The sequence below is a fragment of the Pan paniscus genome, chromosome 1 (assembly GCF_029289425.2).
Source record: "Pan paniscus chromosome 1, NHGRI_mPanPan1-v2.0_pri, whole genome shotgun sequence".
NCBI classification, from domain to species: Eukaryota; Metazoa; Chordata; class Mammalia; order Primates; family Hominidae; genus Pan; species Pan paniscus.
The window spans coordinates 99,545,633-99,573,374 of NC_073249.2; the positions used below are offsets into that span (position 1 = coordinate 99,545,633).

Genomic DNA, 27,742 nt, shown 5'->3' on the forward strand with positions numbered 1-27,742 from the left:
GTAACAAAATAGAACTAGATTGGGACATTATTATGCTTGTCAACAAACTTTCACTGAATGACTACTCTGTGCCAGATACTGTTGATACCACTCTAGTGCCTCCTGGACCACTAGGACCACATAAAAGATACTAAAACAAAGTAGTATATAATAAATGCAAAATAAATTATATGGGCTGGACGCGGTGGCTCACACCTGTAATCCCAGCACTTTCGGAGGCCAAGGCAGGCGGATCACTTGAGCCCAGAAGTTCGAGACCAGCCTGGGCAACAAAGCAAAACTCCGTCTTTACAAAAAATATAGAAATTAGCCAGGTGTAGTGGCATGGCCTGTTGTCCTAGCTACTTGGGAGGCTGAGGGGGAGGATCACCTGAGCCTGGAAGGTCAAGGCTGCAGCGAGCTTTGATCACACCACTGCACCCTGGCCTGGGCAATAGAGTGAGACCCTGTCTCAAAAAATTAAAAATGAATAAATAAATAAATAGGGCCAGGCGCGGTGGCGCACGCCTGTAATCCCAGCACTTTGGGAGGCTGAGGCGGGTAGATCACCTGAGGTCAGGAGTTTGAGACCAGCCTGGCCAACATGGTGAAACCCTGTCTCTACTAAAAATACAAAATTAGCCAGGCGTGGTGCCACATGCCTGTAATCCCAGCTACTTGGGAGGCTGAGGCAGGAGAATCACATGAACCTGGGAGGCGGAGGTGGCAGTGGGCCGAGATCGCACCATTGCACTCCAGCCTGGGCAACAAGAGTGAAACTCCATTTCAAAAAATAAATAAACAAACAAATAATAAATAAAATATGCCACAGCATAATGTGGTGAAAGGCACTGGCTTCAAAGTTGGGAGATCTGGATTCTATCCCAATTCTAATACTCATCAGGCCTATGACCTTGAAGAAGTCATTTAAAACCAGGGATCTGGAGACTACAGTCTACAGGTCAAATCCTGCTCCACCTGTTTTTGTAAATAAGGCTGTTGACCTACAGTCATGCTTATTTGTCTGTGTGTTATGTATGGCTGCTTTGGGCTACGATGGCCGAATTGGGTAGTTGCAATAGAGACATAAAGCCTACAAAGCCTAAAATATTTACTATCTGGCCCTTGCCAGACTCACTCTATTTCCTCATCTCTAAAATGGGACTAATTTTGCCCTGTTCAATCTCATGAAATTTGTCATGGGAATCAAATAGAATAAAATATGAAGATATGCCGGGCACGGTGGCTCACGCCTGTAATCCCAGCACTTTGGGAGGCTGAGGCGGGTGGATCACGAGGTCAGGAGATCGAGACCATCCTGGCTAACACAGTGAAACCCCGTCTCTACTAAAAATACAAAAAATCAGCTGGGCGTGGCGGCACTCGCCTGTAGTCTCAGCTACTTGGGAGGCTGAGGCAAGAGAATCACTTGAACCCTGGAGGTGGAGGTTGCAGTGAGCCGAGATGGTGCCACTGCACTCCAGCCTGGGTGACAGAGCGAGACTCTGTCTCCAAAAAAAAAAAAAAAAAGAGAAAAAAAAATATGAAGATACTTTGAAAGAAAGGAAGGGAGACAGGAACTGATGTTAATAAGTTCTGTTAACCACTACCATTGGATCAGCTGGAGAGTAACATTTTTGAGAGCCTACTATATACTAAACTCTGTACTAGGTGGGTGTTTTTTGTTTTTGTTTTTGTTTTTCTGAAACAGAGTCTCACTCTTGTTGCCCAGGCTAGAGTGCAGTAGCACCATCATAGCTCACTGTAGCCTGGACCTCCTGAGCTCAGGTGATCCTTCCACCTCAGCCTCCTGAGTAGCTGGGATTACAGGGACATGCCACTACGCCTAGCTAATTTTTTGTATTTTTAGTAGAGACTAATTTTTTGTATTTTTAATAGTTTCACTATGTTGCCCAGGCTGGTCTCCCAAAGTGCTAGGATTACAAGTGTGAGCCACCCCACCAGGCCCCAAACCCTGCACTAGGTATTTTATGTACATGATTCCATTTAATGGAGTAAACGGCCAAACACTGAGTGTATAGATCATGTTTAACAGAAAGAATGATAGGATGGACTTGAGTTAGTCGTTGAAAGAGGGCAGGGTTTAGATAACAGAAGCAGGAAAGGTTTGGCAAGGTGAGCAGCATGAACAAGAGCTTAGGGGCAAAAAGGTGTAGTGTTCAGGAGTCAAAACAAAACAAAACAAAAACCTGCAACAGAGAGATCATGCAGGGGAGCACAGGGAAAAATAGAGACTGTGACTAAAGATTTTGGACTTTCTTCTCAAAGCATTCGAGAGCCATTGAAGAATTTGAATAGGATATGATATGCAAAGCACTGTTCTAGGAAAATTAACTTGGTTATCAGCGAAAAGGGATTAGAAGAGAGACTATTGGTACAGTGAAGTCTAGACCAGACTGGTGGCAATGGAATGGATAGGAAGAAATGGATTTTAAGAGATATTCCAAATAAAGAATAAAAAGGATTTGGTGACCAGATGGCACCAAATTTTAAGCCTAGTTATCCAGGAAAAAACAAAACAAAACAAAAAACTATGGTACTTAGTGATACCACAGGTAGCACTAACAGAAGAGGGGACTGTAAAAAGTGGTAGCTGGCTGGCACAGTGGCTCACGCCTGTAATCCCAGCAGGCGTGGGATTGGGAGGCCGAAGTGGGTGGATCATGAGGTCAGGAGCTCAAGACCAGCCTGGCCAACAAGGTGAAAGCCCATCTCTACTAAAAATACAAAAAATAGCTGGATGTGGTAGTGGGTGCCTGTAATCCCAGCTACTCAGGAGGCTGAGGCAGAATCATTTGAACTTAGGAGGCGGAGGTTGCAGTGAGCCGGGATCGCACCATTGTACTCCAGCCTGGGTGACATGTGAGACTCTGTCTCAAAAAAAAAGAAAAAAAAGTGGTAGCAGGACATGTTTTCAGGAAAGAATAATTTGATTGGTGATTACTGGAAAACACATCAGACTGGAAACCGAGTTCTGTCCACACATTGTGTTGTCCTAGATAAGTCTCCTAAGTTTCGTTTCTTTTCTTTTTTTTTTTTTTTTTTTTTGAGACAGAGTTTCACTCTTGTTGCCCAGGCCAGAGTGCAATGGCTTAATCTCGGATCACCACAACCTCCGCCTCCCAGGTTCAAGGGATTCTCCTGCCTCAGCCTCCAGAGTAGCTGGGATTAAAGGCATGCACCACCACGCCCAGCTAATTTTTTTTTTTTTTTTGTATTTTTAGTACAGATGGGGTTTCTCCATGTTGGTCAGGCTGGTCTTGAACTCCCGACCTCAGGTGGTCCACCTGCCTTGGCCTCCCAAAGTGCTGGGATTATAGGTGTGAGCCACTGCACCTGGCCCTAAGTTTCTTTATGTATCAAATGAGGAGTTGGGTTGAACTGGATATACAAGAGGCATTTTTTTTTTTTTTTTTTTTTTTTTTTAGAGGGAGTCTTACTCTGTCATCCAGGCTGGTGTGCAGTGGCGCATCTCAGCTCACTGCAACCTCCACCTCCCGTGTTCAAGCAATTCTGGTACATCAGCCTCCTGAGTTGCTGGGACTATAGGTGTGCACCACCACGCCCAGCTAATTTTTGTATTTTTAATAGAGACGGGGTTTCCCTATGTTGGCCAGGCTGGTCTTGAACTCTTGACCTCCAGGGATCTGCCTGCCTCTGGTGTGGGATTACAGGCGTGAGCCACAGCGCCCGGCCAAGAGGCTTATGTTGGCTCTAAAACACTGAAAGTTTCAATAATGTTTAAGTACCAGCAATATGTAAATAAAACTGTCCAACAGAAATTTAAACAGTATGCCATCCCAGGGGAAAGATTGGGACTAGAGATAAAGCTGTAGCAGTCTTCTAAGTTGAAGCAATAATTAAAGCCATGAAAGGATATAGTCAGAGAAAAGGGCCAAGGCCTGAGTCTAGGGGAACACCCACACTTTGGAGTAGGTTGAAGTGGGGCCCTTAAGAGACCTAGACATTGCTGCCAGATAGGTAAGAGGAGGATTAGGGTAGTGTGCTGTCATGGGATCTGAGGGCGGAGAGTTTCAGTAGGCAGCATCGAGTGTCAAATGATACAGACAGCATAATGTACGTAGCCTTTGTAAAGGGTATAGCTGTTGATTAGGTGGAAGCTAGATTATAATACTGGTTCTGTGGGCTCATTAGTGACCTCAGAAGGTGCAACAAGGTGAAAGCAGCAGAAGCTAGGCTGCAAGGGGTTAAGGACTGAGTGGCAGAAAGGAATCAGAAAGAGTATAAATAGACTACATTGTCAAGAAGTATGGAGAAAATAAGAGGACAATCAGCCTTAAGAGATGTTTTCAAGGAGGAAGGATCTGATCATATTTGTGATCAAACCATTCCATTGCCACCACTCTGGTCTGATCATACTTGTGATACTTGGACAAATAATTATTGTTGGGACAAACTGAAGTTACAAGATAAAGAGGGGATATGTGACACAGCAAAAGTTCCAGAGGTGAAGGTAATCAGAAGCACAAATGGGGTTTGCCTTTAAAAGGAGGTCATACTCTCTGAAAATAAGGCGAGACAATTATTCACTGAGAACAGAAGACTTGAGAAATGGGGGAAAGATGTGTAACTACTTATGAGAAACACACTAAAGAGCCAATAAGCAATGACTAAGTTGTCAGAGAAGCCTGATGCCCTACACAGGATTAGGATGGGAGAGGAAATGGTTTTGGTGGAAAGTGAGACAAATCAGAAAGAGGATAAAATACAAAGAAGGGCAGTTATAGATCCATTCATGGTCTTCATTTTTGCCTCCTTCTAACTCTGAGTTGCCTCCCTTAGTCTAGCATACATCTAGCACCTGCATTTTTTTTTTTTTTTTTTTTTTTTGAGACAGAGTCTCATTCTGTCACCCAGGCTGGAGGGCAGTAAACCTCCACTTCCCAGGTTCAAGTGATTCTCCTGCCTCAGCCTCCCGAGTACCTTGGATTACAGACACCCACCACCATGTCCGGTTCATTTTTTTATATTTTTAGTAGAGACAGGGTTTTACCATGTTGGCCATGGCTTGTCTCAAACTCCTAATCACAAGTGATCTGCCCACCTCAGCCTCCCAAAGTGCTGGGATTACAGGCATGAGCTACTGCGCCTGACCTAACTGCAGCTTTTTGAGTAAGTATGAAGCCTAGTGTCTTGAGGTGTTCCCATGTCTGACAATTCTAAGGAGCCCTTTCCTCTTTAAAACTGGCAACCACAGTGGCTGTTTTGGCTCTTGTGTTCTTCCTCTGGCAGCAGAAACCTACATATGCATTTACCACGGGCATCAACAGCTCCCATCAAAGCAAAGAGCTAGCCCGGAGCAGAAGAACCTGCAAGTCTGGGCCAGCTGGAAGATTACAAAGGTGTCAAAACAAGGGGAAAGGTAGAGTCTCTGAGCCTGAATGAAAACATAAACCTGGCTGCGCGTGGTGGCTCACGCTTGTAATCCCAGCACTTTGGGAGGCTGAGGTAGGTGGATCACTTGAGGTCAGGAGTTTGAGACCAGCCTGGCCAACGTGTAGTGAAACCCCGTATCTACAAAAATATAAAAATTAGCTGGGCATGGTGGCATGGGCTGTAACCTCAGCTACTCAGGAGGCTGAGGCCTGAGAATCACTTGAACCCAGGAGGCGGAGGTTGCAGTGAGCTGAGATCGTGTCATTGCACTCTAGCCTGGGAAACAGAGCGAGACTGCATCTCAAAACACAACAACAAAAAAACCCCATAAACCCAACTCTGAACTCTGTAACTGTTTCAAAGATGTTCCCCAGGAAAACAGCAGCACAGTCCCCTTCTCCCATAAGTCTTATATTGTCATCCAGACTCTAACTTGGTAGAGCTCATGTTCACAAACATCCCCATCCCTTTTCTACTTTTCTGTAGCTCAGAGGATAAGGATTGGTTTTGGAAGCAGAAAGTTTTCAATTTCCCCCAATCAGTAAACTGTTTAGGTATAAAAAAATTTCTTTAATCAGAAAGGATTTATCTTCCCTCAACACAAATGCACACATTAATAGTAAAAATACATATATACATAAATATTTACACAAATTAGAAGTCACAATGGACAGCTGTATGCCCTGGGCTAGAGGTTGAGAAGATGAGCATCAGCAGCAACTGGAGGATGGCTTCTCTGCTGCTCCCGGTGTCCTATGGTCATCTTTCTGGCCAAGGTGGGTAGACTGGGAGGGGATAGGGTATAGCTCCAGTCTGATGGCAGAGTTACTGGCAAACTGTAGCACCGAGGACCCTCTCCAGATAGTTTCATAGGCTCACCAGGGATGACAGGAGATGCTGTAGTAGGTGGGACTGGGGTGGTTGGGGCAGAGTGGGTGAAGGGTTGCACTCCATGCTGGAGGAAAAGAATGACGCCAATGCCGGTTCCAGTGCCTAAAGGACCATGGCTAAAGGAGATAGTACCTGGGGAGCTGAGAGGGGGGTTGCAAATTGGAGTGGTGTGGATCCAGGTGAGGTTCATAGCTGGCCATTGTGTGAAGTGCCAAGGCTGCTTTGGTTTTAAAGCTAGACGTCCTAGCTGTGTCTGGTCCATCTTTTCCATAGGAGATGCAGGAGAGGAAGCAGCTGAATCACTGTGGTGGCTTGGAAAATGCTACAGAGGGGAGAAATGAGAAAAAAAGAAATGTGGAGAAAGCATTCAGATGAGCTCCACCTGGTTACTTAAACCTTTGCATTCCTTGGGAACTCAGTTTGCAATGCAAACATACCTCGTTTTATGCAACAGATATGATCTTGCCAGGCCATGATTAAGTAAAAGTTTTGGTAACTAAATTATACTTTCATTTATTAAACAAATAAATGGCCTACTATGGACCACATACTATATTAGACACTGGATATCCAGAGATGAACAAAAAACAAATAGTTCCATAGGTTCTCACTATTTATAAAATAATCCCTTTTAGAATTTCTTTGAAAAGAAGTCTATTTTTAATTGGAATCATCATTTCCCAAATTCTGTATTTAAATTCGAATATTCTATCTTGAGTTCTTTAAGAAGTGTAAATTAATATTCAGGCAAGATCCTCCTACTGTTTTTTTAAAATTTTATATTTGAGACAGGGTCTCACTCTGTCAACGAGGCTTACTGCAGCCTCGACCTCCCAAGCTCAAAAGATCCTCCCACCTCAGCCTCCCACCCAGCCTCAGCTGGGACTACAGGTGCACGCCACCATGCCCAGCTACTTTTTGTATTTTTTGTAGATAGCAGCCTTCACCATGTTGCCCAGGCTGGTCTCAAACTCCTGGGCTCAAGCAATCCTCCTGCTTTGGCCTCCCAAAGTGCTAAGATTACAGTGAGCCACTGTGCCTGGCCTACTTATTTTTTAATAGATTAGTCACAGCAATAATAACCATGGCTGATTGAAAATTAGGACTGGTGATTATCTACAGGAGACTCTCCTTCTCCGTCATTTGAATGCCCTCTACATACCCTATTATTTGAGGACAGAAAATAGGTCACTTTTTTTTTTTTTTTTTAGCTGGAGTTTTGCTCGTCTCCCAGGCTGGAGTGCAATGGCACGATCTCGGCTCACCGCAACCTCTGCCTCCCGGGTTCGAGCAATTCTCCTGCCTCAGCCTCCCGAGTAGCTGAGACTACAGGCGCGCGCCACCACGCCTGGCAGATTTTTGTATTTTTAGTAAAGACGGGGTTTCACCATCTTGGCCAGGCTGGTCTCGAACTCCTGACCTCATGATCCACCCGCCTCGGCCTCCCAAAGTGCTGGGATTACAGGCGTGAGCCACCGCTCCCGGCTGAAAATAGGTCACTTCTATACCAGGTCTAAGAATCTATCAACATTGCTGCTATTGGTGCCCCCCTCCCCTACTTCCAGTGAGGTACCTCTTATGACCAGTCCTTGAAACCCAGTGTAGACTCAAAAACTGTCAAAGGGTTTGGCACAAGGATACGTGGGCAGAAATGAAAAGAAGAAGGGAAGGGTTTGGGGGCAGTAGGGAAAAAAGAGTTTGCAGAGAGAAGCTGAGGTGTATTCCCGCATGAATCATTTGGCCAGGTAAAAAGCCTTTTGTATCTATGCAGAAAGCAGATAAGCTGTGGCATGAGGGATAGGATTAAACTTCATGGAGTTCCTCCCAGTGATTCAAACAAAACAACAACAACAACAACAACAACAACATGTAGGAATCAAGACAATGCAGAAAGTTTAGGAATTTCCTTCCCTGAAAAGAAACTTGAAGAAAAGACTCAAAAGAAAATGGCAAAAGGGGCCATTTCTGCATGCACATTTCATTTTCTTGGCTATTTTCCCACCTCTTCCTCGTGTTCTTAAGTTCTTACCTTGGTCAGCTGATGCTTGCCACCACCCAATGATGACTTCTGGGCAGCTATTTGTGGAAACCAAGTCTTTAACATCCCTTCTACCTGTAGCAAGGTTCCTAGGTAACGTTCCCTGTGAAAATGACGTTGCTTTAAAAAACCAGCAACAGGATTGGAGAAATCTCCTTTTTATGAAGACCCAAGCAAAGAACCAGGGGGACTTACCCCATCTGTGGCTTCTGCAAAACACCTACAATACGCTGGATCCTGTCCATTGCCACACTCTGCTGAAAACTGCTTAATCCTGGAGACAGGGACAGAGAGAGATTAAGGGTTGAGATTCAAGCATGTAGTCAGGTAAAGGAAGAACAGAAGGGGGTTAAAATTGATTGATCTAAAAAAATTAAGTCGGGCCAGGCAAGGTGGCTTAGGCCTGTAATCCCAGCATTTTGGGAGGCTGAGGTGGGTGGATCACCTGAGGTGAGGAGTTTGAGACCAGCCTGGCCAACATGGCGAAACCCCATCTCTACTAAAAATAACAAAAATTAGCTGGGCGTGGTGGTGGGCGCCTGTAATCCCAGCGACTGGGGAGGCTGAGGCAGGAGAATCGCTTGAACCCAGGAGGTGGAAGTTGCAGTGAGCCGAGATCGCGCCATTGCACTCCAGCCAGGGCAACAAGAGCAAAACTCCGTCTCAAAATAATAATAATAATAATAATAATAAAGTCATAGTAGCAAAAAAGGAGTAATATAGGCCCCAAACAAGAACTTCAGAGAAATACACGTCAAAAGAGGGAAAGAGAAAGAGAAATGAACCTAGCCCAAATGAATGCAACAATAAGATTACCTCTCTCAAAACGACCCATCTTCAGCCCATTGAGGAGGTCTGTGAGAGGAGGTATAAATCCTTGGAGTTCTTTACACTGTAGGAAAATAGGACAAAGGCTGTAAGAAGACCAAAAACTGCCCACACCAGCAGTGGCTCTTCCTTCACCTCCAAATCTGGGAGTCAATACTGTCCTCACAGGGTCCTTATCAACCAGCTGGGTGCTAAGGCACTCCAGGAGAATCTCCTCTCACCTGCTTTCTCTTACCTTCTGGGCAAACAGCAGGTCTCCCTCTGTGGTACAACCTTGGGTGTTTAGACTGGTCTCCAGTTCACCATCTCTTGATCTTTTCGCCCCAGATCCTGCCATAGGAGAAGCCGAACCCCGCTGTTCCGGATGAGATGGTGTATGCTGGTTACCGGAAACCTTCGATCGATGCCTGCAGCGGATAGGACCCGGGCTGGGCCGTGAACCTCCCCTCTGCCCAACAGTGTCTGGCCTGGGCCCATGGGCCCCCTTGTCCTCCCTCTCACTATCAGAGGGGAAGCCAAAGTCACTGTTCACTGGGGAGGTGGGAAAAGACGAAGAGAGAGAGTAGGAGGAATAGGAAGAAACGCTAGATGGAGAATCCATAGGTCCAGAAGCAGGGGCTATAGAACAGCTCCTGGAGTACCCAAAGATCGGAACCTGCAACTGAAGAGCAAAGCGAGGGAGCTTGAAACCGGAGTTTAAGGATTAGGAAATGGACTGGGAGATTGGGGTGTACTGCGTGGGATAATACTTGTTCTCCCCCTCCCCAATATTACCGGTCTCAAACACGATAGAAAAAGACATTTCTACCCCCACCCCCGCCCATTAAGAGCTTGGGATTCCCTCTCCAGCCGCCGCAGAGCAGCTCTCGGTCTGACGCGGCCTCCGTTCTTTTCTTCCCTCAGTTCAGAGTAAATACCGACTTGAAAGACACCTTCCCCTCCGCCCGTTGTTCGCCAGGGCTACTCGCCAGCCTGAGTCCGCAGCAAGCCTCTCCACCTGAGGCCATGCCACCCACAAGCAGTCAGTCTGGGCACACGAACCCACCTGGTGATCCTACGGGAACCGCCCCCATAGAGACTGGCCTCCTGCCCTCTCCCAATCTTTCAAGATCAGGATCCCTGCGCCGGTCTCTCTGGGCTCGCACCTGCCACGTGATGCAAACCCTCCCAATACCAAGATCTGCATTCAGCCCCCAAATCCACTCCTAAATACTCCCTAACAGCTCGCTTTGTCCTCCGAATCTCCTTACCTGTTGTCAGCCGGCTCAGCCCTGGCTCGGTTTCCAGCTCCTTCGCCCTCTCTCCGGGTCTATCTACCCACCCCCGCCTCTCTCAGTGGGCCCCGCCCCTTCCCCCCCTCCCAGACACGTGCGGCCCGGCACGTGCCTCCCCCTGCTTACACAGATCTCGCGCCCTCATTGGTTGTGTCGCCGGTAACACGTGACTCTAGTTACTGAAGTTCATAGCCCATTTGCTACAGTACAAAGGGGCTCAGCCAGTAGAGAGGCAGCCAGGTGATGATTGGCTGTAAGGGAAGCATTCCGTGCTCCTCCCCTACATGCGGCTGCTGGAGAGGACCCGGTGATGAGAAAAGGAGGAGGATGGAAAAAGAGTGGAAAAGAAGGGAGGGGAGGAAAAGGGCGGAGCCCGTGGCCTTAAATAGGATGGTGATGCGCCAGAGATGCGCGGTTTGAGTGTTCAGAGATTGGTTGTGCTACTGAAGGCGGCGGACGTGGGACCCCCGGTTCCGTCTCGGGAAGTAACTCATCTGCCCCCTCTTTGAACACCTCCGCTCACGAGCGCAGCACGTGGAAACCGTCAGTGATTTGTGTCTGCAACGTGTGTGAGAGAATGGAGGTGTGTGACACGGTATATTCTCCTGCTCTCGGCGGCCCAGCCCTCGTGACTCTCCGGTCTCTGTTTCACCTCCCCCACCCCTTTCTCCTCCAAGTTGGGTGCCTACTGCCCTGCTGGGTGAGGAGGGTGGGGATTGCAACCGAGAACACCGCGTCCTTTCTGGCTCCCGCTGGGGCGGCTCCTCCATCCCTTTTCTTACATAACCTACCACGCACGTTACCAGCTCAGATGCCAGCCCGCCACGACGCTAGAGGTCAAAACGAAACTCAGTTTTTCCTGACTTTTTTGTCCAGGCTTCTCGGGCCCGGCGTCCTAAATTATCTGATTCCAAGCACGAGGAACAGAATGGGGTAGGTCCCTGATCTCCTAGGTTATGGTTTTGTCCAGCTTCAGTCCCTTCATTTGTCCGCTGGAGAAGATTCGAAAGACTTTGAAGGAGGGGAGGGAGGCAAGTCCAGAGTTTAGAGCGTCTCAGAAGTAACTGGGACGTTACTATTGTCGTTGCGCCTTGCATTTTGAGAGTACAATGGAGAGGAGAGCAGGGCCCAAGGACTGTGAGCTGGTTGAAGATAGGACGTCGGAGAGACCGCAAGGGGGCAGCCCAATTCTAATTAGGGTCCCGAGGATAGCGAATTAAAAAAAAATTTAAGTGAGTTTGTCCCTGCCATAATTACCAACTGCAAAAGGCACATTGTTGGACAGAGGTGTGGGTGGGGGTGGGTAGGTGTGAATATTTAAAGTCTATTCTAAGTAGTTTTTGATATTTTACCTTATGTTTTAACAATGTGCTTATTCTTATAAAAAGAAAAAAAGATTCTAAAACCTCAACCTCGTTTCCCCAAGCACACTGTTTCAACACCATACTTAATAAAATAAAACAAGAGAATTACCAATATGGACTGCGAATGAACCTGTTGTCTGTGGGTGCCCTTCTCCAGTCTTCTGCAAACTGCAGGTTTATTCAGTCCATAATGCCCTCTAATTCAATTGTCACCCACCTCCCCTTCCAATCTACGCTTGCTGCCTCTAAATCCTGGCGCTCTCTTTAGTTGTGACTTTAGAACAGACTCATGAAGGAGTAGATGGTAACCAGATTATTTCACTTATTATTTATTTTATCTTCCAATTTCCTCTTGCCAGACTCCCAGCCAAAGAGTCATAGCAGCCTTCTTCCACCTAAAAAAGCAGAGAAAGAAAGAAAATAAAAGGAGTCAGGAGACCCGAGAAACCCCTTCATGCCCCCCACACTCTATGGAAACTCCCCAGATATTCTGAGCTGGGATTGCTCTGTGATAGCTCCTGGGAAAGATGTGTGTGTACCCCTCTCCTCCACAGTCCTTTCACCTCCTGCTGAATCTCTCTATGATCAATGGTTATTTAGCATCCCAATTTAAAAATTCTTTTCCTATAATACGGCTTTCTCTTCCCTTCTCTCCCCCCGCCCTGCCATACATCAGAGAACTGCCATCCGTTCTGCCTCTGAACTTTGCCTCTTGACTCTACCAGGTTGTAAGACCCACCCACTTTGCCCTCTGGCATTCGCCATGACTTGAAACGTGGCCAGGCTGGAACTAGCTTTGATTATTCAGACATTTTGGAAGCTTGGAGAAGTATTCCCCCAACCTCATCATCTATCTGCTCTAGGAGATCCTGAAGTCCTCTTAGTTCAGAAAAAGTAATGACTCATCACAAAAGTCTGCCTCAGCATCTCCTAAACTTCTTAAGACTGAATAAGAAGATTTTTCTAAATGTGATCCCTCTTCTTTCATTTTACTTGTTATTTTTTGAGACAGTCTCACTGTGTTGCCCAGTGGCAACAGTACAGTGGCCAGATCATGGCTCACTGCAGCCTCCGATTCCTGGGCTTAAGGGATCCTTCCACCCCATCCCCCCCAATAGCTGGGACTGCAAGCCTGTGCTACCACACCCAACTAATTTTTATTTTTAATTTTTTTAACGTCTTGTAGAGGAGTTCTTATTTATTTATTTTTAATTTTTTTGTAGAGACAAGGTCTGTTGCTCAGCCTGGACTCAAACTATGTTGCTCAGCCTGGTCTGGAACTCCTGGGCTCAAGCGATCCTCCCACGTCACCATCCCAAAGTGCTGGGATTATAGGGATCAGCCTGAATCTCTTCCTTCAGTGGCTGATAATTGACCAGGCTGGAAACACTAACTAGAGATACTGGTAAGAATTACTTCGGTTTAGTGTGGGAAGTTAAAAAATATTATTTCACAGACTCCCCCAAAGCCAGTGGCTGCACTCTTACCTTCTACATGAAATACATCCCCACCTGAACAAAGGCACACGACAGGAGGAGGGGAATAGGACTTCGCAAACTGGACACGGCATCGTTCAGATCTGGACTCTGCTAAAATACCGACATCCCCACACAGTAGGCTGGTGTCATTCCTCCTACCACTTCTCTGTCCCCCTCCAGAAAGACTGCCACCTCTTTACAACAACCTCTGTCTTCCTTTCCTTTGGGCTTAGAGAAAGATCCATCCTTCCCCATCACTGTAAGGAGTCCTTTCTTCTGTGCCTTTCAGCTATCCCTGACCATACCAGGGAGGCCAATTCAATTCAATTGTTTCTATTTTTTATCTATTATGTGCATTATACTATACTAGTCACTGTGCTAGGTGCTATAGAGAGGGACATAAATATGAATAAGACAAGATTGCTGTCCTCAAGGAATTTACAATCTAAAGAGAGTCTATATTTTATTTATTTGTTTGTTTATTTATTATTATTTTTATATCCACCAGGCTGGAATGCAGTGGTGCAATCTCAGCTCGCTGTAACCTCCACCTCCAGGGTTCAAACAATTCTCCTGCCTGCCTCCCAAGTAGCTGGGATTACAGGCACCCGCCACCACGCCTGGCTAATTTTTGTATTTTTAGTAGAGACGGGGTTTTGCCATGTTGGCCAGGCTGGTCTCAAACTCCTGACCTCAGGTGATCCGCCCACCTCAGCTCCCAAAGTGCTGGGATTACAGGCGTGAGCCACCGCGCCCAGCCTACTGTATACTTCAAAAAGAATTAACTGCCCTTATTGTCAATCTTTCACTTCCATTCTTACTGGCTTCTTTCATCTGTGCTCAACTATATGCAGGCTGCTCTTTGGTCCTATTCCCCTTTCCAGCTGTTGCTTCTCTTTTTCATTACCAGATTTTTTAGATGGTTGGTCTGTACTCACCTCCCTTTCCTCATAATGTACTCACTCTTTAACTCCACAAAAATCTAGCTTTTCTCCAAGCACTCAATTAAAACTACTTTCTTGAGAGTTACAAGTGACCTCCTCCTCCTTGGCCTCTTGGTAGCTTTTGATGGATTATATTAAACTTTCTCTTCTAGACTCTATAATACAAACTTGGCTATCTGCCTACTTCTCCAGTCAAATCCTTCTCCATTCCATTCATTAATTTCTCTTCCTCCCACTCACTACAGGCACAGTCACAGTCACTGGCCTTCTGAGCTTGTGTGTACTGGCTCTGTTGAGCTCATTTACTTTCATATCTGTGACTTTGCACTTAGAACTCTAGCCCTGATCTAGTTCAGTGACCTTTAGGACACCCTCATAGGGCTGTCACCATAAACTCAGCTTGGCCATTACCAAATTAATAACTTCTGTCCTAAACCACTCTGGCCTCCCATAGTTCCCACTTTGGTCAACCATTTTCCCAGACGTCCATGTTTAAAACCCATGAGTTATTTTAACTCACTCCTCATTTATACTTCATATAAAATTATCACTCAAGCAAGGTATTTTCTTCATAATATTTATTTTTCTCCTCTCCGTTCATAATGCCAGAGTACAGATTGTTTCTGGAACAACGCAAATCCCATGAGTTGCTTTCCACTAAATTATTTACATCCTGCATACAACCTGATGAGTGGTTTTTCTTTTTTCTTTTTTTGAGATGGAGTTTCACTCTCGTTGCCCAGGCTGGAGTGCAATAGCGCGATTTTGGCTCACTGCAACCTCCGCCTCCCAGGTTCAAGCGATTCTCCTGCCTCAGCCTCCCAGGTAGCTGGGATTACAGGCATGTGCCACCACACCCAGCTAATTCTGTATTTTTACTATAGACAGGGTTTCTCCATGTTGGTCAGGCTGGTCTCGAACTCCCGACTTCAGGTGATCAGCTCACTTCAGCCTCCCAAAGTGCTGAGATTGCAGTCGTGAGCCACCACACCTGGCCGGTTTTTCTAAAATATCACTTTTCATCGTGTTTTTACCATAATGAAGAACCTACTAGGCTCCTTGTTGATTATGAGTCCAGACTTCAGCCTGACACCTGAGACTGTCTGAAATTTGCCCCTATGTTGCCACATGTGAAATTACCAAGCAAGTATTAGGAGCCTTGTAAATTTTATATTTTTCTTAATTCCCACTGTTCCCTTCCATATACCCTCTCCTTCAATCATACCCTATTTGCTAAACATATTATGCTTGTTCTATTCCCCCCTCCTGTGCAGCTCTTTCACTCTTTTTTTTTTTTTTTTTTTTTAGATAAGAGTCTCACTCTGTCGCCCAGGCTGGAGTAGAGTGGCGTGATCTCGGCTCACTGCAACCTTTGCCTCCCGGGTTCAAGTGATTCTCATGCCTCAGCTTCCCAAGTAGCTGGGATTACAGGCACGCACCACCACGCCTGGCTAACTTTTGTATTTTTAGTAGAGATGGGGTTTCCACCATGTTGGCCATTGAACTAGCCTTGAACTGCTGACCTCAAGTGATCCGACCACCTTGGCCTCCCCAAAGTGCTGGGATTACAGGCATAAGCCGCCATACCTGGCCTCTTTCACTCTTGGAATAACTATTCTTCCTCCTAATTGCTTCTGTCCTTCCATAACTACCCACCAATCAAAAGCTCATCTATTCTTCAAGGTGTATCTCAAGCACAAATGCCTCTTGAAAGCTTTTCAGACAACTCTAGCCTGTACTAATCTCTCTTCTTACACTGGCTAAAGCACTGTCAGTATCTTCTGCTTTCAAATTTATATATAATTTAACATTGTAACATACCTTTTCATTTTGTTCTAAGTGTTTCGTAAACTTGAATTTTATAAATTCCTTGAGGACAGTAACATAGATTTCTTTTTTATCAGCATCAGTTACCTTAGCAGCCTTAGGCATAGATTACATACCTATTGAATACTACTGAACTGAAATTTAACTGTACCATATCTTCCCAGTGTTCTGTGTACAGGGTTAGTATTAAATCTTAGTGAAACATGGCCAAGTTGAGATGAATACCTGCAATGAAGTACTAATTATTTGGTTCTCCCATCCACCAAAGCCTGGTATTCCAGCCCTCTATTTATTCCACGTCACTAGGGATGTCCTGTCTCCCCCCAGCCCCCAATCCCCAATCAACTCACAGGTTCCGTTGTTACTGGTTTCACAGTCACAGGCTTCGGATGGTCTGCACGTGCTGTTTCAAGACTAATGGTAGTCTCTACTGCTTCTGTTATGTCCTTATCCAACCTGTTCTACCCTCAGTAGGATTTGGGAAACACAGAGTTATCAGTTTTTCCATCCAACATCTTCATAGATTCTCTACTTAAAGTTCTCCCCTTCACCACCTCCACCCAGCCCAAAGACTTAAGCTCAGGGATTCCCCCCTACCCTATGTTTGCATAGATTTGTGCCCATCTCATTCAAAAGTCCCTTGATGCCCCTCCTCAGTGTCTTAGCAAACTTACTGAGGATAATTTATAAAGTTCTGGCTTTTTTCTCCTCCCCAGATAGGTTAACAAATCTGTTTTGGGCCTACTACTTAGTTTCTCCTCATCAAACTCATTTTTATTCTTGTTAATCAGATACATTTCAACATTGTCCAGTTTCTTTTCTTTTCTCTTTTTTTTTTTTTTTTTTTTTTGAGATGAAGTCTGGATCTGTCACCCAGGCTGGAGTGCAGTGGAACGATCTTGGCTCACTGCGTCCTCCATCTCCCGGATTCAAGTGATTCTCCTACCTCAGCCTTCTGAGTAGCTGGGATTATAGGCATATGCTACCATGTCCAACTAATGTTTTTGTATTTTTAGTAGAGACGGGGTTTCACCATTTTGGCCAGGCTGGTCTCAAACTCTTGACCTCAAATGATCCACCCGCCTTGGCCTCCCAAAGTGCTAGGATTATAGGCATGAGCCACTGCGCCCGGCCAGTTTCTTTTTAATTGTTACTTATCCTAACCCTTTTAGATGTAGAGTTCACTCACCAGCCTGTCCTCTGACTCAAATATGGAGTAATCAATGGTGAAATCTGCACTAAAGTCATCTGCAGAGGAGAAAGAAAATCAGTAATAATTAAAGAAAAACGTAACTCTAGATCTGGAAATGAAAAGGGAAGAAATTGCTCAGAATAGTTTAACTTAAGTTGTAACATTTATTGGTATAATCCAATTTTATTTAACTAATGTTAAAAATGACTGTGAATGCGTATGCATTTATATTTTCAATCTAGGTATCTAAAATAATTTACAAATTTGAAAAATTTTCAAGTTCTTCTTTTTTTAGAGTCAGGGTCTCACTCTGTTAACAGGCTGGAGTACAGTTGGTTCAATCATAGCTCACTGCCACCTCCAGCTCCTGAGCTCAAGTGATCCTCCTGCCTCAGCCTCCTGAGTAGCTGGGACTACAGCCATGTGCCACCATGCCCAGCTAATTAAAAAAAAAAAAAAAATTTTGGCCAGGCACGATGGCTCAAGCCTGTAATCCCAGCACTTTGGGAGGCTGAGGTGGGCAGATCACGAGATCAGGAGTTCAAGACCGGCGTGGCCAACATGGTGACACCTCGTCTCTACTAAAGATACAAAATTAGCCGGGCATGGTAGCACACGCCTGTAGTCCCAGCAACCTAGGAGGCTGAGGCAAGAGAATAGCTGGAAGCCGAGAGGCAGAGGTTGCAGTGAGCTGAGATTGTGCCACTGCACTCTAGCCTGGGTGACAGCGTGAGATTTGGTCTCAAAAAAAAAATTTTTTTTTTTCTATAGAGACAAGGTCTTGCTATGATGTCCAGGGTGGTCTTGAACTCCTGGGCTCAAGCAATCCTCCCATCTAAAAATCACTATCTGGAAAAATAACATCATCATGAGTCTTTTTTTTTTTTTTTGTGACGGAGTCTCATTCTGTCGCCCAGGCTGGAGTGCAGTGGTGTGATCTCGGTTCACCACAACCTCTGCCTCCCAGGTTCAAGCGATTCTCCTGCCTCAGCCTCCTGAATAACTGGGACTACAGGCAGGTGCCACCATGCCCAGCTAATTTTTGTATTTTTAGTAGAGACAGGGTTTCACCATGTTGGCCAGGCTGGTCTCAAACTCCTGACCTCAGGTGATCCACCCACCTCAGCCTCCCAAAGTGCTGGGATTACAGGCATGAGTCACTGCGCCCAGCCCATCATAAATCTTTTTTCTTTTTTTTTTTTTTTTGAGATGGAGTCTTGCTCTGTCGCCCAGGCTGGAGTGCAGTGGCACGATCTCAGCTCACTGCAACCTCCGCCTCCTGGGTTCATGCCATTCTCCTGCCTCAGCCTCCCAAGTAGCTGGGACTGCAGGCACCCGCCACCACGCCCGGCTAATTTTTTGTATTTTTAGTAGAGACAGGGTTTTACTGTGTTAGCCAGGATGGTCTCGATCTCCTGACCTTGTGATCCGCCCGCCTCAGCCTCCCAAAGTGCTGGGATTACAGGTGTGAGCCACCACGCCTGGCCCCATCATGAGTCTTGATAGGTTTTGTTCATAGCCAGATTTTTCTCTGACCCCATTGCTCTGCTTCAAAGTGAAGAGCAAAGTCTCAGAACTAAATATCCTGAAGCCTCTCTCCAGTTGGCTAAGGGCAAGAGCCTTTCATGTACTCACCATAACTGGGGGTGACTGTATAATAATAGACCACCTGATAATATTCATCCTCTCCCAGTCTTTCTTCATCCTCATATTCTTGTCCTATGGGGACAAGGACTAGAGGTCAAGGGACATCTGGAACACCTTACTAACAAAAGGACACCTGGAGATGACCTCAGCGCTCCCAGCTTTCTTGCTCTTTCTTTCTTTTCTCTCTCTCTCCTTCTCTCTCTCTCTCTCCTCCAATAGTCATACTCCTTTCTTGCCTGTGCACCTCTACACCCCTCTCAGTCTTCTGGGATCCATATCTGTAATGAGGCCTGTTACTCCGTGCCCTTTCAATCCAGGAACTCCTAAAACAGAAAACAGTCCCCTTCACATACTATAAACCCAAAGGGAGAACCAGACCTAAAAAAGGTAGGAAAAGTAGAGACCAGGAATTTAAAAACGCCAAGTCTTCTATTTAGTATGCTCCAGATCTTACTGTATTTGTGAGACATCTTTTCTTATCAGTATCTCTTACAAATAACTAACATACACCCTTAGGCTTTGGATTTGAGCTTTAGTTCCACCTTCACTGCTAACAGAATAACCCTGAACAATCCACTTAACATCCGCTTTCTTAAAATGAGTCAGCTGGACTAAAATGACCCATCTCCGTTAGTTTTTCTTCCCTTTCAGAACTAAAAATATGTGGCTTTGATATGACTGGATCAAGAACTCCAGGCCTCCTGCTAAACACTTCCCTGAGCTCCTTGAATGCTTTCCCTTCAACTCCAAGCTAATGACACAAGAATCTAGAGGAAAAGGAAACAATGAGACACACCTGGTAGACTGGGGAACAAAGGAGGGAAGGAGCCAAGCTACTCTTGGGACCCTGTCCCTGAAGACAGCCAGTTTTCCACTACCCTAAAGGTCACCCCACTTCTGTGTCTTTACTAATAGCAGGTTTTTTTCTCCAATTCTCTGGGAAAGGAGATACCCTAACTACTAGTTTCAGACTGTGACACCTTCCAATAATCCCTCCTTCACCCTTACTTTAGCCCCTGTCATCTTGTTCAACTTCCGTGGTGATGGAGAACTGAGCTCAGTGTTGCTAGGGCCTCCTTGTGTCTGGAGCTCCATCCTCCTTGTTTGACAGGACTCTGCTTTTTTCCCCCTTTCCTGGCTCTGCCTTCTAGATCTCCATTCTGCCCTCAACACCGGACCCCAGCACGATGAGAAAACTCTATCGCTCCCCATTGAAATGTACCTCTCACCCACTCCTCATTTTTTTTCTCCCACCCCATTTATGGTAGAAGACCTGGCACAAAAGCTCAGAGAGAGGAGTGGACTTACCCAGGATAAGTGGCACAGCAAGGATGGCTACAAAGAGGACATCCATTCTGGATTCTGCACTATTGCTGTGAAAGTAAAAAAGGAAATTACAGAGTTTCCCACCAAACTTACCCCGCCTCCCCTCCTCCTCCAAAGCAGGGAAGGAGCTGCAGCAACTCTTCTCCTCCCAGGGGGCAGAACTCCCCGCCTACTGGCTGACTGACTAGATCTCCAATTACTGCCGGTCCCCAGCCAGAGCTGCCCAGATTGAGAGGCAAAAGGAGGTTTTGATGCAAACATGTTTCTTAAGCTCCCCCTGCCCTAGATTAGATCCATTCAGGACTCCCACTGTCACTACCAAAATAAAAATAAAAAATAAAAAATAAGCCTACCAAGAAGTTTCCCCTCTCCCGGCTTTCCTTCCTTCCTCCAAGGCCTCATAAAAAGTTGACCCTCCCTCTCACTGTTTCTGACTTACCATCACCACCCAGAGTTGCCTTTCTCTCTGAGGCTTCATCAGTCTCTTTTCGTCACAGTGGAAATGTTCTGAGGAAGGGGTAAGCATTTTTCTAGACTGAAAAGAGTCCCTTTCTTCTGTCTGTCTGGAGCTATAGAGAATAGGAACAATATTTACCCATCATTGTCTGACTTAAAGCACCTGCTGCATGGCTTCAGCTAAAAGTCTCTCAGCCATGGTCAGTTATTTCCTTTCTGGTAACACTGACCTCACCTCACCTCTTTGTTTTTTTTTTGAGACAGAATCTTGCTTTGTCACCCAGGTTGGAGTGCAGTGGCGCGATCTCGGCTCACTGCAACCTCTGCCTCCCGGGTTCCAGTGATTCTCCTGCCTCAGCCTCCCTGGTAGCTGGGACTACAGGCGCGTGCCACCATGCCCAGCTAAGTTTTGTATTTTTAGTAGAGACGGGGTTTCACCGTGTTGGCCCAGGCTGGTCTCGAACTCCTGACCTCAGATGATCCACCTGTCTTGGCCTCCCAAAGTACTGGGATTACAGGCATGAGCCACTGTGCCCGGCCTCACCTCATCTCTTTCTCAACTTCCAGGATGCAGGTTGGAAGAAGGGAGAAAGCAGATAGTCTCTTTCCCTGCTACAGGTGCCACACCTTCCCTCCCACATTCAGTCACTTGGTATGTTCCCTTCATTCCGTCCTACAGGAGTAGAGTTTTTATCCTTTCCTCTGCTTTTATGTTTCCCATGTTCATTCAATTCAGAAACCCTTAGCAACATACGTGCTAGGCACAGTGTGCTAGGCCTAGTGTGATAGGCAATTGAGAGCTTATAGGCAAGGGAATAAGAAAAGACAGTTTTGCTTTGTTCTTAAGGGAAGTTAATAAGTATCTGCTCAACATCTACTATGAGTCAGGCACTATGCAAGTGTCTGTGGAAACACCCATGAACAAGATAGGTTTAGAGCCTCCTGTCAATGGTCATAAGATGCTGTGGTAACAGCTCAATGGAGAGATGAAGCTGGCCACAGTGGCTCACGCCTGTAATCCCAGTACTTTGGGAGGCTTAGGTGGACAGATCACCTGAGGTCAGGAGATCAGCCTGGCCAACATGGTGAAACCTTGTCTCTACTAAAAATACAAAAATTAGCTGGGCATGGTGGCAGGCGCCAGTAATCCCAGCTACTAGGGAGGCTGAAGCAGGAGAATCACTTGAACCTGGGAGGCAGAGGTTGCAGTGAGCCGAGATAGCACCACTGTACTCCAGTCTAGGCAACAGAGTGAGACTCCATCTCAAAAAAAAAAAAAGACATGAGAATTGTCTCATTCCTATCCACCTTACTCTGCCTGCTGGGCTCAGAAGCAGGACATACTGGAGTCTTGAACACAGGTCATGATAACGCTACCCTCTTAATTTTTTTTTTTTTTTTTTGAGACGGAGTCTCACTCTGTTGCCCAGGCTGGAGTGCAGTGGCACGATCTCGGCTCACTGCAAGCTCCGCCTCCTGGGTTCACGCCATTCTCCTGCCTCAGCCTCCTGAGTAGCTGGGACTACAGGCGCCCGCCACCACGCCCGGCTAATTTTTTGTATTTTTAGTAGAAACAGGGTTTCATCGTGTTAGCCAGGATGGTCTCGATCTCCTGACCTTGTGATCTGCCTGCCTTGACCTCCCAAAGTGCTGGGATTACAGGCGTGAGCCACTGTGCCCAGCTACCCTCTTAGTCTCATTAGGGAATAATTTGCCTGGTGACTTTCCATGTAAATCTTTTCTTTCTTTTTTTTCAGAGACAGAGGCTTGCTCTGTCGCCCAGGTTGGAATGCAGTGGTGGGATCTCAGCTCACTGTAACCTCCACTTCTCAGATTCAAGCTATTCTTGTGGCTCAGCCTCCTGAGTAGCTGGGACTACAGGTGCGCACCACCATGCCTGGCTAATTTTTTGTATTTTTAGTAGAGATGGGGTTTTACCACACTGGCCAGGCTAGTCTCAAACTCCTGACCTCAAGTGATCCAGCCGCCTTGGCCTCCGAAAGTGCTGGGATTACAGGCATGAGCCACTGTGACCAGCCTCCATGTAAATCTATACAATCTATTCCTCAGCTCCTTTCCAGAATTTCCTGGAAGACATGTAAAACACGTATGTGAGTGTGCACATATGGATTAAATAATAAATCACTTCCAGGAAGGAAAGGAAGTTTGGTTATCTTTAAACAATTTCTGTGGGGGTTTTTTTTTGGTACTTTGATTATGCTTTCAAAAACAATATTCCAGATTTCTTTCCTCTTTTCCATCCTCAGATTCCTTTGCCTAACATCTTCCCTAAGGACTAACCTCTCCCCATCCAAATGAGATTACAATACCCTCCTCTCCTACTTTAACTTTCTTTTTCTTTTTTGAGACAGAACCTCACTCCGTTGCCCAGGCTGTAGTGCAGTAGCGCAATCTCAGCTCACTGCCACCTCTGCCTCTTGGGTTCAAGCTATATTTGCCCCTCAGCCTCCCAGGTAGCTGGGATTACAGGCGCGCGCCACCACACCTGGCTAATTTTTGCATTTTTAGTAGAGATGGGGTTTCGCCATGTTGGCCAGGCTGGTCTCAAACTCCTGGCCTCCCAAAGTGCTGGGATTACAGGGGTGAGCCACCGCGCTCAGCCTACTTTAACTTTCATTCACTCTAATATACAACCCCTCTCAGCCTCAGGAAAACGCACCACTGAGGTTCATTTTTCAGAAAATAAATAGAGGAAGTATGACATAAAAGGAACTTAGGGCGGGGGTGGGGTGGGGGTGTCGTTTTCCTTCAACCCCATCGCTCTAATTGCTTTTAAACTCCCGGACTCTTTCAAAGTGCCTTCCTAACATTTCTTTCCAGGCTCCTTTTGCTTCTCTCCGATTCTCTTGTCATTACAGATGAGGGCTTCATTAGCGATATACTGTATTCCATGTTTATTATACTAGTCTGTCCGAAGAGCTCCTACTTTTTAATGTAATCTTCATCTCTTAGGCAGCAGCTCTAGCCCATTTCCTCTCATTCAAGTAAGAACAATACCCGTCCCTATCTCCCTGCGCCCCATCCTGTGCTCTCTTTGTATTTGTCCCTTAGATTCAAACAGGATCTACCCCCTCTGCAGCCCTTCAAGAAGAGGTATGATTGCTACCACTTTTCCCCACAAAGTGACGAAAGGAAACAGCGACGGAAGCGCAACCGAACCCTGGAATTGGTGTCTCGACTGGTCCATTCCCGGCCCACCCCCATTAACCGGCTCGAGCCACTCCCAGGACGAAGTCAAGGCCTCGGAAGGCGACTACAACTCCCAGCAGGTCGAGCAGCTCCGCCCGCGCTGATTCTCCATTGGCCTTCCGGGGGTGGGGATTAGATGGGAGGTGGCCGTGGGGCTGCGGCCGGGATTTGTCCCCTCTTCGGCTTCCGTAGAGGAAGTGGCGCGGACCTTCATTTGGGGTTTCGGTTCCCCCCCTTCCCCTTCCCCTTCCCCGGGGTCTGGGGGTGACATTGCACCGCGCCCCTCGTGGGGTCGCGTTGCCACCCCACGCGGACTCCCCAGCTGGCGCGCCCCTCCCATTTGCCTGTCCTGGTCAGGCCCCCACCCCCCTCCCACCTGACCAGCCATGGGGGCTGCGGTGTTTTTCGGCTGCACTTTCGTCGCGTTCGGCCCGGCCTTCGCGCTTTTCTTGATCACTGTGGCTGGGGACCCGCTTCGCGTTATCATCCTGGTCGCAGGGTGAGTAGAGGGCCCGGGAGACGCGGGAGAGCGTCGAAGAGAGAGGTGCGGAAGGGGCTGGAGGAACTGGGGCAAGCCTGGGAGCCTGAATTGGGGACGATAAGTCGGAGGTGAAGTTTGGGCGGAGGTGAGGGGTTGGGTCTGGGAGATTTGTCCTTTCCCGCAGTTGGTTTCCACCTTCCAAGGATCTCACAGATTCCTCCTATGTTCCTCCCAGCGACGTCAGAGAAGGCCCAAGGCCGAGACTCGTGAGGGGGCTGTGCTGACCTAGGCAGGCCGAGTCAGGTGCCTTAGGGGAGGATCCAGGAACGGATACCTCGCCCTTCCGTGCTCGCACACTCTGGCTCTCATCGCTCTGAAGACTCTTTAATTAGATTTCTCCCCTTTCCAGTGCGTTCACTTTTCTACAGATGAGTCTCTTGGTGGAGACAGTTACCCTACCTGGTCCATGTCTCCCTAACCATCCGGAAGGCTAACTTCCACTTTTCAAGCAGCTTTGGCTGGTTTCCCTCCTTGATTTCTCTGGCTCCCCCTACCATTGCTTGTCTCACTGCCCCTGTCTTTTCTCAGGGCATTTTTCTGGCTGGTCTCCCTGCTCCTGGCCTCTGTGGTCTGGTTCATCTTGGTCCATGTGACCGACCGGTCAGATGCCCGGCTCCAGTACGGCCTCCTGATTTTTGGTGCTGCTGTCTCTGTCCTTCTACAGGAGGTGTTCCGCTTTGCCTACTACAAGCTACTTAAGTAAGAAGATGGAGTGGTCTGGAGGGGAGAGGGGCAAAGGACTGCACTATGGGAAGTGGGGCAGCCCCTGGGTGCTGGTTTGGAAGAGGAGGCACTAAGGGAGGACATTAGAGGGAAAGGAGCATCCCTGCCCTCCCTCATGTTTCCCCTACCCCACCCCACCCCAGGAAGGCAGATGAGGGGTTAGCATCGCTGAGTGAGGACGGAAGATCACCCATCTCCATCCGCCAGATGGCCTATGGTGAGCCAAGGGAGAGGGACTGGAGGAGGGAGTTGGACAGCCCCCTCCTCTAGGGAAGTCTCTAAATATCCACATGTTCTAAGTGGCTTCTTACTTTCCTTCATCCGTCACTTCCAAAGAAAGTTGGTCTGGAGGGAGAGTAGATGTGAAAGAATTGTAACCGGGAATGGGGAGGGGTCAGTGGTGAACAGGCAATAGTGTGATCTCTGACATTGATGAGATCCTCCCTTCCCCCAGTTTCTGGTCTCTCCTTCGGTATCATCAGTGGTGTCTTCTCTGTTATCAATATTTTGGCTGATGCACTTGGGCCAGGTGTGGTTGGGATCCATGGAGACTCACCCTATTACTTCCTGACTTCAGGTAAGATCCACCTTCTATCTAGCCTTTACCCCCCATCCATCCTTGTCCCTGATCTGATTTATTGGCCTTCCCTGAGAGACTTCTTTGGCTCAACATCTCAGGAGCCTGGGAGAAGATCAGGGACATCCTGATCCTCCCCATCTCCCTCCCTGCAGCCTTTCTGACAGCAGCCATTATCCTGCTCCATACCTTTTGGGGAGTTGTGTTCTTTGATGCCTGTGAGAGGAGACGGTACTGGGCTTTGGGCCTGGTGGTTGGGAGTCACCTACTGACATCAGGACTGGTGAGTTGGAGACAGCGGCCTGAGTTAGGGAGAAAAGCATTTAATGGTGAGTGGGATGTGGGGGAAAGGGTATCCTCACTTCTTAACATTTTTAACCTACCTGGGAGGAGGAGGAAAGGTGAGTCTTTCAAGGTCTCTCACCTCAGCATCATTTCTATCACCTGCTCTGGGGAGGAGGTTGAATGGATTAGTCAAACTGTAATGCAGAGGGCCTGAGGTGAGCAGGAGCGGCAGAAACCTTTGAGTTTCTGAGGAGCTGAAAATCAAAAGTCCCCTTAACCACAAGATGTTGGTGCTCTGAAGGGAAAGACTGGAGAATTTGAGAGAGATATCTGGGAGTCAAAGGTACAGAGAGAATATGGGGATTAGGTCGAGGGAGAATCTAATCTCTTTCCTACTCTTACCCTCCTTCCTAGACATTCCTGAACCCCTGGTATGAGGCCAGCCTGCTGCCCATCTATGCAGTCACTGTTTCCATGGGGCTCTGGGCCTTCATCACAGCTGGAGGGTCCCTCCGAAGTATTCAGCGCAGCCTCTTGTGTAAGGACTGACTACCTGGACTGATCGCCTGACAGATCCCACCTGCCTGTCCACTGCCCATGACTGAGCCCAGCCCCAGCCCGGGTCCATTGCCCACATTCTCTGTCTCCTTCTCGTCGGTCTACCCCACTACCTCCAGGGTTTTGCTTTGTCCTTTTGTGACCGTTAGTCTCTAAGCTTTACCAGGAGCAGCCTGGGTTCAGCCAGTCAGTGACTGGTGGGTTTGAATCTGCACTTATCCCCACCACCTGGGGACCCCCTTGTTGTGTCCAGGACTCCCCCTGTGTCAGTGCTCTGCTCTCACCCTGCCCAAGACTCACCTCCCTTCCCCTCTGCAGGCCGACGGCAGGAGGACAGTCGGGTGATGGTGTATTCTGCCCTGCGCATCCCACCCGAGGACTGAGGGAACCTAGGGGGGACCCCTGGGCCTGGGGTGCCCTCCTGATGTCCTCGCCCTGTATTTCTCCATCTCCAGTTCTGGACAGTGCAGGTTGCCAAGAAAAGGGACCTAGTTTAGCCATTGCCCTGGAGATGAAATTAATGGAGGCTCAAGGATAGATGAGCTCTGAGTTTCTCAGTACTCCCTCAAGACTGGACATCTTGGTCTTTTTCTCAGGCCTGAGGGGGAACCATTTTTGGTGTGATAAATACCCTAAACTGCCTTTTTTTCTTTTTTGAGGTGGGGGGAGGGAGGAGGTATATTGGAACTCTTCTAACCTCCTTGGGCTATATTTTCTCTCCTCGAGTTGCTCCTCATGGCTGGGCTCATTTCGGTCCCTTTCTCCTTGGTCCCAGACCTTGGGGGAAAGGAAGGAAGTGCATGTTTGGGAACTGGCATTACTGGAACTAATGGTTTTAACCTCCTTAACCACCAGCATCCCTCCTCTCCCCAAGGTGAAGTGGAGGGTGCTGTGGTGAGCTGGCCACTCCAGAGCTGCAGTGCCACTGGAGGAGTCAGACTACCATGACATCGTAGGGAAGGAGGGGAGATTTTTTTGTAGTTTTTAATTGGGGTGTGGGAGGGGTGGGGAGGTTTTCTATAAACTGTATCATTTTCTGCTGAGGGTGGAGTGTCCCATCCTTTTAATCAAGGTGATTGTGATTTTGACTAATAAAAAAGAATTTGTAATTGTGGGGGAACTTGGCTTTTAAGGGAAGGGATAGCATGTTAATTGAGATTTCTGTCCTCAGATCTCTCATCCAGCC

The 27,742-nt window shown here is 47.2% G+C and overlaps 3 protein-coding genes across 14 annotated transcripts; 1 reads left to right on the forward strand and 2 right to left on the reverse strand.

The window, feature by feature from the left end:
* Positions 1-5,946: 5,946 nt before the first annotated feature.
* Positions 5,947-10,517, reverse strand: CIART (circadian associated repressor of transcription). Of its 5 annotated transcripts, none has more exons than XM_008970478.4 (6): positions 10,405-10,517; positions 9,390-9,815; positions 9,143-9,218; positions 8,522-8,600; positions 8,318-8,429; positions 5,947-6,610 (listed from the first exon to the last, which is right to left on the reverse strand). In XM_008970478.4, the coding sequence occupies exons 2-6, from the start codon at positions 9,753-9,755 to the stop codon at positions 6,086-6,088; spliced, it is 1,158 nt and encodes a 385-aa protein (XP_008968726.1). In that variant the 5' UTR covers positions 9,756-9,815; positions 10,405-10,517; the 3' UTR covers positions 5,947-6,085. The 5 variants fall into 5 exon arrangements, with proteins under 5 accessions (XP_008968726.1, XP_008968728.1, XP_008968729.1 ...); XM_008970480.4 differs by having other exon boundaries at positions 9,390-9,561; positions 10,405-10,508; XM_008970481.3 differs by lacking the exon at positions 10,405-10,517 and adding an exon at positions 10,200-10,396 and having other exon boundaries at positions 9,390-9,561.
* A 169-nt stretch (positions 10,518-10,686) lies between these two features.
* Positions 10,687-27,665, forward strand: APH1A (aph-1 homolog A, gamma-secretase subunit). 2 transcript variants are annotated; one of them, XM_063605578.1, is made up of 10 exons: positions 10,687-11,011; positions 13,016-13,197; positions 15,523-15,645; positions 22,420-22,543; positions 23,763-24,371; positions 24,942-25,112; positions 25,280-25,353; positions 25,591-25,713; positions 25,869-25,996; positions 26,413-27,665. In XM_063605578.1, exons 5-10 carry the CDS (start codon positions 24,259-24,261, stop codon positions 26,545-26,547), a joined length of 744 nt encoding a protein of 247 aa, XP_063461648.1. In that variant the 5' UTR covers positions 10,687-11,011; positions 13,016-13,197; positions 15,523-15,645; positions 22,420-22,543; positions 23,763-24,258; the 3' UTR covers positions 26,548-27,665. The 2 variants fall into 2 exon arrangements, with proteins under 2 accessions (XP_063461648.1, XP_008968730.1); XM_008970482.4 differs by lacking the exon at positions 15,523-15,645 and having other exon boundaries at positions 26,413-26,536; positions 26,875-27,665.
* Positions 12,098-24,363, reverse strand: C1H1orf54 (chromosome 1 C1orf54 homolog). Of its 7 annotated transcripts, none has more exons than XM_063605585.1 (8): positions 22,633-24,363; positions 20,646-20,775; positions 20,189-20,253; positions 18,869-18,952; positions 17,231-17,289; positions 16,392-16,502; positions 13,280-13,381; positions 12,098-12,187 (listed from the first exon to the last, which is right to left on the reverse strand). In XM_063605585.1, the coding sequence occupies exons 3-7, from the start codon at positions 20,232-20,234 to the stop codon at positions 13,283-13,285; spliced, it is 399 nt and encodes a 132-aa protein (XP_063461655.1). In that variant the 5' UTR covers positions 20,235-20,253; positions 20,646-20,775; positions 22,633-24,363; the 3' UTR covers positions 12,098-12,187; positions 13,280-13,282. The 7 variants fall into 7 exon arrangements, with proteins under 7 accessions (XP_063461655.1, XP_008968736.1, XP_034790515.1 ...); XM_008970488.5 differs by having other exon boundaries at positions 13,280-13,378; positions 23,843-24,006; XM_034934624.4 differs by lacking the exon at positions 18,869-18,952 and having other exon boundaries at positions 23,843-23,859.
* Positions 27,666-27,742: the final 77 nt, after the last annotated feature.

Coding starts and splice junctions, on each gene's coding strand:
- APH1A (XM_008970482.4), top strand. CDS start 24,259: ATGGGGGCTGCGGTGTTTTTCGGCTGCACTTTCGTCGCGTTCGGCCCG. Junction 25,714..25,868: donor CTATTACTTCCTGACTTCAG/GTAAGATCCACC, acceptor CCCTCCCTGCAG/CCTTTCTGACAGCAGCCATT. Junction 25,997..26,412: donor ACCTACTGACATCAGGACTG/GTGAGTTGGAGA, acceptor CCTCCTTCCTAG/ACATTCCTGAACCCCTGGTA.
- CIART (XM_008970478.4), bottom strand. CDS start 9,755: ATGGATTCTCCATCTAGCGTTTCTTCCTATTCCTCCTACTCTCTCTCT. Junction 8,601..9,142: donor GATGGGTCGTTTTGAGAGAG/GTAATCTTATTG, acceptor CCCTGTCTCCAG/GATTAAGCAGTTTTCAGCAG. Junction 8,430..8,521: donor TTGCAGAAGCCACAGATGGG/GTAAGTCCCCCT, acceptor TCATTTTCACAG/GGAACGTTACCTAGGAACCT.
- C1H1orf54 (XM_063605585.1), bottom strand. CDS start 20,234: ATGGATGTCCTCTTTGTAGCCATCCTTGCTGTGCCACTTATCCTGG. Junction 17,290..18,868: donor TACAGTCACCCCCAGTTATG/GTGAGTACATGA, acceptor TCTCCTCTGCAG/ATGACTTTAGTGCAGATTTC. Junction 16,503..17,230: donor TTGAGTCAGAGGACAGGCTG/GTGAGTGAACTC, acceptor TACTGAGGGTAG/AACAGGTTGGATAAGGACAT.